Raw genomic sequence first — 11,451 nt, 5'->3', positions numbered from 1 at the left:
CCGTTTAATGCGACAGATCCAGAAATGAGCATTTTATTTAATATGTGTAGAATCATGAAAAAAGTTCCAATCTTGTTCAAATTTACACACAAGCTGCATTTTAGTCTCCATTAACATATTTCAAAATCAGCTTACTTGAAATAATTCTGTGTCAAGTTTGAAAAATCAAGCCACCAATCGTCAAACAAGACAGATCCAGAAATAACCATTTTCACGCGTCGTAGCATCATGGAAAAAATTCCAATCTTGTTCCAATTTACACATGAGCTCCATTTTAGTGTCCATTACCAAATTCCAGAATCAGTTTACTTGAAACAATTATGTGTTGAGTTTGAAAATCATACCGTGAAGTCGGGTAACTTGCAACAGTGGAGGCAAACATGCATAGCCCTCAAATTTCAAAACAAATGAACTACGCAGCTCCACTTGCAGCTCTATCCATTTTTGTTTTGATTTAACTTTGTATTTTAATGACCAGACAGGTCATTCATTTGAGGGATATGCATGTTCGCCTCCACTGATGCAACTTACCTGACTTCACGGTACCACGTCCCACTCTGTCACTGACCGTTGTTTTGTAAACAGCGACAGATCCAGAAGTGACTGTTTTCTTGTGTAGCATCAAGAAAAATGTTCCAATCTTATTCAATTTTACACATCAGCAGCATTTCAGTCTATTTATTTCTATATCAGAAGCCATTATTTCCTAAAAATAAAGAAGTCTTTTTGAAAACAAGAAACTAAAAAGTCCTCTATTGTGTTTTTGAAGCGAGCTTCGTTGCCGCCTGTGTTTCAAAATTGGTATAAAAAATCCGACACTATTCCGTCACAATTTATTTCTTTGAATTACTTATGCTAAAGGATTGATAGAGCTTGAACATTACTTGTAATAGACAAAATAATTATTCTCAAATTATTAAGTTTGAAAAATATTTTATCGACATTTTTTAACAATGAAATGCTAAATTTCTGCGTTAAACTGCGTATATACTTTTGAATCGCTTTTGTCACTCCAAGTTTTGACGTTGTTAGCTAGGTTTTCCCAAGAGGTATATCATCAAGTTTCATTTTATGTTTTTAGGTGGCAACAAGGCTAGCAGGCTTTCTACAGAAAATACAAAGAAGATGGATGTCAAGTCGTTTATATGTTCATGGCATAACACATAAAATTTCATCATTGATTGTTGATAGGGGGAGAGGGAAGTGGAGTAGAGAAAAAAGTAATAGAAAGTCCCGATTGCAAAAATCAGTTTTATTGACAATTGAATCATGCTTGATGGTGGGCATTGTTATCAATAATGTTTTGTGTGAAAAAGACAAAGAAATATTAAGGAAAAAATCCGACTCAGAAAAATTTTGTGCATTGCTAATACGCATCTTTGTGCAAAATATCAGAAAAAACTAATGATCGAAATCTCGAGAAAATGCCAAAAAAACCCGGTTTCTTCGGACTCCGTCACTTATTGGGAATCACCGTTTTGTATCACTGTGCACAAAATCAGAAAAAACTAATGAGCCAATTCCGAGAAAAGCTGGTAACAGACGAACGAACGGACGACCATAGGTCAATTTAAGGGACCACAAAGGTGTGTCCAAAAATCTTTTTACGCTTTTTTTGGCTTGAATTTGGCCAACCCCCCAAATTTCTTTTTCCGAAAGTCGGGCTCCATCACATTCGAGGGTTTATAGTTAGACACCGTTGTGCAAATAATCATGAAGAATAAGCCTTCATGAGCAAAAAAAAAACACATCTATCTCATCAAAAAATTGGTTAAATTGGCTAAGAACATTGACGTGAGCTTATAGTGATTCTTAGATTAATTTTTTGAGCCGAAAATTTTTTTCAGCCATCTTTTACAAATGATGGTAGGGTCAATTTCATGCAAAAAATCAGAAAAAATTAATGATCCAATATTTCATAACGTCCAAAGAACAATTTTTTTCCGGAAATGGGGCTCCGATACATTCGAGAGTTTATAGTTATGAAACTTTGTGCTAAAAATCAAAAAAATTATTTGAGCCTCGAGAAAAGCTGGTAACTAACCAACTAACAATCGCGGGTTAATCTAAAGAACCTCAGGTAGGTCCAAAAAGTCTTAACACAGAAAAATTCACGCTGAAGAAGGTACTTATTAGAACTTATTATAGAAAGGTATTCTACTGTAAAGAATATTTAAAACAATAAATCTAAGTTGCCAGAAAATCGATCAGCAAAAACTTTTAGAATTGGAATGTTCCTCGTGAAAATGTTTCAAAAACTAATTCTTTCAAATCCTAAGCTCTAAAAAATACATAAAAATTTGATAATAAATTAAAAATTCTAAGATCTAAAAAATACATAAAAAATTGATATTAAATTAGAATCAAAGCTTTAAAGTAGGCTTCTAACAGCAAAAAAATATTGAAGTTTAAAACTGAGGACTCCAACATATAGTAAAGTAAAATGATGCACTTGTTTATTTGAAAGATCTATTAGACCAAGGAGAGAGGCGGGAAAAGCCTAATTTCAAGTGCTGATCACGACGAGCTAAAAGATTTTTGAAACAAATTTTCCCTTTTATGGCTAAATCTAGCGTAATACATGCCATTGTTTGTCTTTCAGACGAAATTAATATTTACATTTAGTTGTGAATTATAGCCTATCGAATTAAAATCTGAACAAATTTCAACAAGCGATATGCCAAAAAACATCCTTAACTGAATTATTTGGCGGTACAAAGACGTCCCGAGAAAATCCGACAGTGAAATCATTATTAGCGAATGAGAACCTGGACCATAGCGAATTTTTATTTGTCGCGTGTATAAAATGTATTTTTCTGACTGATCATCTCATCTACGCAGAAAAACCATGACATATTATATATTTTCTGTTAGGTCAACTATTCCCGAACTAAAAGGGTAAAAATTGCGATGAACAAGTGATACTTTTATGGACCTACCTGGTTATGCATTTAACACATATATAATTAATATCTACGTGAGGGTGACCATTAAACAATCATTCAGAACACAAATAGTGTTATTAGTTGTTTGTTTCTTATTAAAAAAAACGTTTAGAAACCAAAATTTCATGCTCTTGAAATATTCTTTCATATTCAAGACTTCGTGAGCAAAAAAAAACATCTATCTCATCAAAAAACTGAGAAATTTGGCTAAGAACATTGATGTGTGCTTATTAATAGTGATTCTTATAGATAAACATGCGTTTTTTGAGCCAACAAAATTGTTTTGAGCCATCTTTTACCTATGATGGTACTCTACTTTCAACGTTGTTTCAACGTCCATCTAACGTAATATGGACGTTATGAACGTTGTATGGACGTTGAAATAACGTTGTGTACCGGCTGGGTAGGATCTTAGGATTTAAAAGCTCAAATTTGCTCCAATAAAGCTTGGAATATAGCCTAGAAGCCAACGAACCCCTCCAGAATCGAAATATTCGATGAAAGAAAGTGCTAAAATAGTAATTCTCGCGCGAGCTTTAAATTCTGAAGAACGTATATTTTGCAGTGAAGATTGATTCAATTGACTACCTAAAAGTTGGAGTATAATTTACCACCGGGGACGATGTTTTAGCCAATTTTCTAGCGCGGGAAGGGTTCCCAGTGTGTTTGTGAGAAAGAGGTTTAATTACTATTCGCGCTATCAGAATTCTTTCAATAAAAGGCCATAAAAGACGAGTCGAAAACCCTGATTCTATATTAAAATGAGTGCTAATCTTCAAAGTAAAATGAAAATGAAATTTAAACGATTTTCATTGGGATTTATTTCGTGAGCTAGCTTAAAAATGATTTTATGATTTCCAAAAATGTCTTTATTTTCTGGCTGCCAAAATTTCTACCGTTAGATCTGCCATGATCCTGAAAATGCAACAATATGGCGGAAATTAACGAAAATTCTAACAAGGAAATTCAACAAAATAGAGGATATTGCACACCCAATAACTGTTTCACAAACACCATCATAGCAGATAACGACACCTTACGATGTAGGAGATGTGATACTTGTGTGATGATTGTGATGATGTGTGACTTGTCCATTATGCTTGCTCTGAACTCCCGGCCTATCAGATTCAGCTTTGTCTGCAATATAAAAACTGGCGCTTCGAATGTGGAACTTGTGATACAATAACGCCACTCTTACTTGATAGGATTAAAACAAGAAGACAAAAAGCTCGCAGTAACATCACAGCGAAGGAAGCAGATAAAGATGAATATCATGGATTGAAGTTAGGTTTCAAGGAGAGAATAACCTCTCTAGAAAGGAAAGTCGAGAAGATAATGAATAAAAAAGACGTCAGCAAAGAACGGAACAACAAACGTTCTGAAACACAGCTCAACAGCACAGAAACAAAGAACAATAATATGCAGAAGTCAACAAAGAAGATCTACAAAAACAAGAGGTGACCATAAAAAGTTTCATCAAATCAGTTAACGAAGAGGAGCGTTGGCTCAAATCAACCAAGTGCAACATCATGGTGCATGATTTAGGTGAAAACAAGAATGAAAACGAAGAAGAGCAACGAGTTGGTGACAAATATTTTATAGAAAGAACACTGAAACAACAAATGGATTTCCGCTCGCTTCTTTCAGAAGCGTAGCATAAATGAGAGACAACGTCGATCCAGATCACTTCAACTTCGACTTCCAGACAGAACAGTCGCGTGGTTATAGGTGTGTTTATTTTCAATCTTCAACAAGAAATTTGAACAACCATCCATTGGATTTGAAGATATACATCAAAGATACAGATAAGACTTTTTTCATTATTCTAGTTATCTCGCTCCTTTATAATAAGGAATATGGCTTCACATGAGATCCATTTTCACATGAAACTTTTTTATTTGCACAATTCTTAAAATTTCAGAAAGAACAATGGGCTTTTCCAGAAAAAAACCGTGCAACCCCTGTTGAGGAGGTCCAAGCTTTTGTGACCTACCCCCTTGGAATTCCAGGCAATTTTAGGATCATACCCCTCTGGAATTCCGAAATTTTACAAATTTTCAATCATTACCCCCTTGGAATTCCGCTTACTTTTGACGGATTTTCGTCTACCCTTATGGAATTCCACTGCATTTCAAACCTTACCCCCTTGGAACGGAAATGGACCTCCTCAACAGGGGGTGCACGATTTTTTTCTGGAAAAGCCCAATGCAAAACCATTGAGGTCAACCCTCAACACAGTACTGATCGGAGAATGGTTGTTAAAAACATAAAAAGGCCAGACATTCTTCTACCAAGGACAGGTCCAATGACGCAAGTCCACTACTGGTACCGAAGATCTCCATGAAGGGCAAGGGTACGTCTAATGATACATTCCCGCTCGCCACTAAGGGTAAAACCCAGGGTGTTAGTTCTTCCCTCCCTTTGATGCCTGGTACTAAGTCCAATGACAATGGATCTAGTACCCACACTCCCAGAACCAATGTCAATGGGGAGCTGGGGAATAGCGTAGGGGATAGAGCCAAATCATCATCATCAAAACATACTGTATCAACTTCTACTATTTCTTCAACATGGAAGAAACGCAAAACTGATTTTCATATTTCAGAATCACACAAAAAACTCAGGATGGAAAATGTTTTTAATAAATCAGATACTCCTGTGGATGCCATATCTATTCCAACCCAGTCCGACATGGAACAAAAAGTTAACGAATTGGTTGGACACTCATCCTCAGAGGCAGACTTATCAGATTCTTCTGATTCAGAAAAGTCAAACTTTCTTTTTATCGTTTCCAATCGACTCGTGTTTCAAAACTGCTGGAAGTGCGAAGTGTAACAGATGTGAGAAGCCTGTTACTCCACAAGATGATGCCAAATATTTCAAATGCTCTTGTGGTAATAATATTCGATTTGGATCGTCCATCTCGTCACAAAGCTTCAAATTATCGTTTGGATCAAGAGAAATTACAGTTTTTCAATGTCAGCTGGATGATTATGTTGTCAAAAATAAAATTACAAGAGCATCAATTGAGGATGCTCTCATGAGTGGTGAAAACTCTTAAGTTGTTGTCAGTCGTAATATGGCTGTCTGCTTCATTTAGTAAAATTTATCATTGAAGTGTTTTTCTTTTCTTCCATATTATTCAACCTGCGAACATGCTAGCTTATCTTTTCAGTTGCTTCAAAACAAATAAATTGATCTATGTTAGTATCTTACTAAATAGCCAATATTGATTTTTTGAGTTCTTTATGTTTTTACCTAAACTTCTAATTCTAGGAGAGCAAAACACCATTTATTTTGGGCTAGTCCTCCTTATTAGTTAAAGTTAAATACTGCCAAGTTAAGTCAAATTATCAAAAAAATAATGATAAGTCAACATTAGGGCTGTAGGCAATCCTGTAAATACTTGTTTATATTTTATATGTAAAAAGCTCCCGTTAGTTCTCGTTCTACCATCATAATATCGTTATACAGTAATTCTGTTTTAATTCTGTCAACATTTGGAGAGATACATGCACAGAATTGCTACTTGAAATTTTAAAAATTTTTGTTTGGGTCTAGTTACTTACTTCCCTAAACAAATTTCGAACTAAGATTCCTCCATTCACATTTTTCTCCTTTCCAATCTCTGAAAATGACTGACAGAATAAAAACAGTTGACAGCATTAAGTACAATCTCACAGTACAGTTTGTATTTTTTAAGCATTTTTTTCTTTTTATCTCCACAAGATAACTTTGAGTCGGGCAAGATTTTTTCAAAAGCCATAGTGAAAATTTGGCTCATACAAGGTTTATTTTTAGGCATACTCTTATTTTTTTTAAACAAACTTGCAGTCTGGTACTGATAGGAATCTTGTATTTTGTTTTGGTACTTCTGAAAAAATAAAACTTTCTACTCTTTAGTAATGATGTCTCCATTCTCACTTTATTCCCCTCCCAAACAAGCTTCACTCATTCATAAAGAACTTATCTGTTAAAATTCTTTTATTTACAACAGATTTTTATAAAAACTTTGACCTTAATATCCAAACCCTTTGAGGCTATATCGGTATATCTTTCCATTGAATTTTAACACGCCAAGAAAATCTCTCTTCAATTTCTTAAAAAACTGAGATACAGTAAAACTAGCCTGGATATCCAGGCTGTAAAATATTTCGCAATCTATATTTTTATATTTTATGTTCTGGTTTACAGCCTGATCCACCTAAAGCGATTTGCCTTCTCAAATTAGAATGCATATCCGCTAGTTTGATTCGCAAACCTCTATAGATACATCTCCTAGCGCTCATATCGTTAACGCCGTAAGGCTACATGATGCGGACCAATTCTGAAACAAAAATAGGATATCCTCCACTTGCTAGTGAAGATAAAGCTTTCTGTTACATGAAAACATGAAAAAGAAGAAACAGAGGCGAGTTCATTTTCTAAGAAAACATGGTCAGTCATAGTGATACATGCAAACTTAATTATGGACTTTGGTGTAATCTTTGGTTTTGGTAAATTTTGTTTTTTGTTTATTTCTTTTTTTGTTGCCCTGGGTTGGCTAGGAAAGTTTTGGAAACAAGGGTTTGCACTTTCATTCTCTGGGTGTACCAAGCTCTATAATTTTAGAACTTTGTATGTTGAAGTAAATTTTGTTTTTTCTAAAATTATGAGCTTGGATATCCAGACTGCAGTTAAACCTAAACCTCTAATTAACGGACACTCAATTACAATTATTGGACAATTTTTTTGAGTGTGGAAACTATTCTAGTCGTGAGTTGGGAAGTTGAAAGCGTGAGTTGGGGAGTTGAAAAAATACCGGGGCCACCGAGAAATAATAACATCCATCAAAAGTACGTAAATGTAATATGAGAGTAATATATAACACATTATAACATGTAACATGTACATTATAACATACATAACACCTGTATAATATGCCCATTTCCCTTAAACACGTGCGCTGAGAGTATCGAAAGCTATCTTCTAAATGTCAATTCATATCCATTTATATTTCAAACATCACATTGAGTATAAATCTAATTTTTGTTGGAAGTGACTCTAGACTCGTTGTTTCACTACAATTTTTGCAAGGGAAATATTTATCCGCATCTTTGCGGTTCTTGTTCACATTTGGAATTCTGACTCACATCCATCCGAATGGGATATAGGCCGCCTCATCATCCTTCTGAAAAAAAGGAAACCTCCACTTTCCGGGAAACTACCGAGGAATAATGCTACTGGAGATCTCTGCCATAATCATCGCAACAACCGTTTGCAACCTTTAATCGAAAGCCTTGACCATGAGAACCAATGTAGATTCTGCCAGGGTAGAGGCTGTACTGATGCAGTTTTCACTGTTAAAATGGCCTTAAAGAAAAGGCGCGAACACAATCTCGAAACTTGGGTGCTTATCGACCTTGTGAAAGCTTTCGACAGAGTTCCTCGTGATATGCTTTGGTGTGTTTTATTGAAATTTGGTGTATCTGAAAAGTTAGTTAATATTTTAATTCGATTACATCAGGATTTTTAAGTAACTTTTGGTGTGGAGGCACGTTACGCATAAGAAGACCTACTATGCTTGATACTAAATCCCTAACATAACTCCATTTGGTTCTTCTGATGATGTTGCAAAATGTATATCGAAAGAAATTGACACAAAGTTTAACATTGCTATTGAAGGCTTTAACTTGGGCATTTATTATAGCAAAGATTTATTATACACTGGATAAACGACTCATAAAACGATGGAGAGCGATCATTGTATTTCCTTTGTTTCAGAAAACAATTGATGTTCTAGCTTTGTCCGCAAAGGACAACTGCCATGGCGGCTCGAAAATGTCTGATTTTTAAAAATGTTTATTAGTCTTATTTTTAAAAAGTTCTCTAGCTCTTTCTTTTTGTACATTTGCAGAAAAAAAGTTTGAAAGTAAGGCTAGCATTCCGAGCTGGATACATTTGTGAAATGTAATGTGAGAAAAACATCATTAGACATGAAATTCAGACAAAATGCTTATAGTGACACGAAATTTTCAATTGGAAATATCTTTCTAAGACTGTCCCCAGAAGAGCTGAAATTAACATACATAAGACTTGAGTGTCTTGGCTCCACTGTGGTATGAAAATCCTTTGGAGGCACGTGGTGGCAAAGTGGTTTCTTTGAGGTTGAAGTTTGAAAATTTCCGGTGTCAACCTTAAATTTCTTGTACACAACACGTCTTTTGCATCTTTCTCACAGCTTGAAACGTCATAACGACTTATAATTAGCAATTAAGTGGAAAAATTTGATTCTCACAGGAAAGTTTTAAGTCTCTTTTGGGAATTGGATGAGTGATTTTCGATAAGAAATGCATTAAAATGCTTCGAAAAATCATTTAATGAGGGAAGGAGAGTGAACAATAATATCATTACTGCGGACATACCTAGTACACGAGAAATCGGCAAAAATCTGTTACTTGTATATCCAGTGTATAATAAATCCTTGATTATAGCAATGGGGAGGAGGAAGAATTAGATGACTTCGAATTTAAATTTGATGGGCAGTGGCTCAGAGCCGTTTGTCTGGATAAAATCCGTCATTATGACACTGGAGAAGCAGTAGAAAATCAACAATCATATGCAAATACAGTTCAAAGCAACAACAACGACAACAACGACAACAACGCAAACAAAGAAAACACCAGCAACATTCAAACTCCTGAAGAACTTCGTCAAGAACGCAGAAATAATACGTATGTTTTTTACAACTTAATGACATCTGAAGACTTAACAGACACTGTTATAAGTGAGTTAGAGACCTTTTTTGAAATGCCAGCAAAAGAACTTATTTTCAAATTTATCAGAGACACCAGATTTAGATCGAGATATTTGGTGACCTTCACGAAAGAAGAATACTTTAAAAAGCTGTTGTACCTAGGAATTACTATAAATGGAATTCATATCAAAGGCATAATCGAGAAAAGAGGAGGTCTACCATAAGAAGACCTATTGCCAGATATTACATCCCAAACATACCTCCTTTTGCTTCATCTGATAATGTGGCAAAATGTCTGTCTAAAGAAATTGACATGAATGATTTAAGATAAGTTCGACAAAAACGTTCCAAAAAGTTTAAAATTGCTATTGAAGGCTTTAATGTGGGCATTTATTATAACCATGAGGAGGAGAAAGGATTGGATGACTTCGAATTTAAATTTGATGGGCAGTGGCTAAGAGCCGTTTGTTTGGACAAAATCCGCCATTATGATAATGACGTAGATTCGGACAAGTCTGAGCCTGACAACGAACCGGAACTTAACAACGATATGGAAAAGAGCAGTTTGTTTAGATAAAGCCGCCACTTTGAAAGTGACGTACCGTAATTTTTCTAATTTAACGTGTAATCTAATTTAACACATACCCTGTTTTTTTTGGCGAAAAGTCGTAATTAATTTTACTCTAATTATTAACGCGTAGCCGAAATTCCAAGTAATTAATTTTACTCTAATTATTACGCGTGGTCAAGCCTTGGAAATGAAAACTTAGACAAGAAAAATTTCATTTTTGATCAACTTTATCTTTCTTTCAAAATTAAAAATCAAGCGGATCTTTGTCATCCTCCTCTAGCTCCTCCAGATCATCTATATGATACATACTATGTAATATATACTGTACAATCCTGACTAAAGATTTCTACGTGATACCTACCTCAAGTTTAGCGCGTCCAATTTAGTTTCACCTAATTATTAACGCGTACTCAGCACGCTCGGATATCGTAGCGTAGCGTCCAAAATAATTAATATTCATTGCCACGCGTTAAATTAGAAAAATTACGGTAGATGCAGACGGGCCTGGTTTGGAACCTGATAACCAAACGGAAAATAATTAACGAAGCAGAACATAGCAAAGATGCGGAACAAAACAAAGAAACGGAACAGAGCAAGGATACGGAACAAAACACAGTAGCGAAAAGTAGTAACGAAACTGGAAATAACAACGAAACCCAACAAGACAGTAAAGGTAAAAGTGAATCAGAAACGGAAAACCAACTGGCAAACAAACCAACCCAGAGATAAGACGAAAGCAAGAGTGACACAAGTGAGGAATTGGTGACGTCTGACGAAGAAAGAGATGGGTATAATTTCCTTCCAAAGAAATGAACTTAAATTTTCTCGAGAGAACTGGAAGAACGAAATTTGTTAATGAATTTGGAAACTATCGTCACCAATTCACACCCACATCACCCAACTATGGATTGAATCATTGTTGAAGATCAAGATATGGCAAATTGGAAAAAGAGTCATCCCCCCGATCAGAAGAGCCTGATCCAATATCTGGAAAAAAGGGAAAACGTTAAGTTCTAATCTCACTCTTCCCCTTTGAGTTTAAAGATTCTTTGAGTGAGTTTGAATGTCAGAGGCCTTAAAACATGTTTTTCTAAATGCAAGTTTATCTGCCATAAATTTAGGAATTCAGACCTTCTTTGCCTTCTGGACACTCATCTCGATGAGGAGGAAAAGCAAGTAAAAAATTCCTAACAGTTCCA

General features: G+C 35.2%; 1 protein-coding gene across 1 annotated transcript; it reads left to right on the top strand.

The window, feature by feature from the left end:
• The first annotated feature begins 3,876 nt into the window (after nucleotides 1-3,876).
• On the top strand, nucleotides 3,877-10,981 carry LOC136806832 (myb-like protein X). The gene is made up of 5 exons (XM_067063410.1): nucleotides 3,877-4,025; nucleotides 4,151-4,402; nucleotides 9,419-9,711; nucleotides 10,056-10,244; nucleotides 10,803-10,981. The coding sequence occupies exons 1-5, from the start codon at nucleotides 3,877-3,879 to the stop codon at nucleotides 10,979-10,981; spliced, it is 1,062 nt and encodes a 353-aa protein (XP_066919511.1).
• Nucleotides 10,982-11,451: the final 470 nt, after the last annotated feature.

This window comes from Clytia hemisphaerica, unplaced genomic scaffold, assembly GCF_902728285.1.
Source record: "Clytia hemisphaerica strain Z4C2 unplaced genomic scaffold, Clytia hemisphaerica genome assembly, whole genome shotgun sequence".
Lineage (NCBI taxonomy): Eukaryota > Metazoa > Cnidaria > Hydrozoa > Leptothecata > Clytiidae > Clytia > Clytia hemisphaerica.
This window is presented reverse-complemented; position numbering and strand designations above follow the sequence as displayed.

Bases quoted from the DNA above. Each gene is read 5' to 3' on its own strand.
- LOC136806832 (XM_067063410.1), top strand. From the start codon at position 3,877: ATGGCGGAAATTAACGAAAATTCTAACAAGGAAATTCAACAAAATAGA. The intron at 4,403-9,418 runs GTGACCATAAAA...CCTTGATTATAG, and splicing joins AAGATCTACAAAAACAAGAG to CAATGGGGAGGAGGAAGAAT. The intron at 9,712-10,055 runs GTGAGTTAGAGA...TTGCTATTGAAG, and splicing joins CTTAACAGACACTGTTATAA to GCTTTAATGTGGGCATTTAT.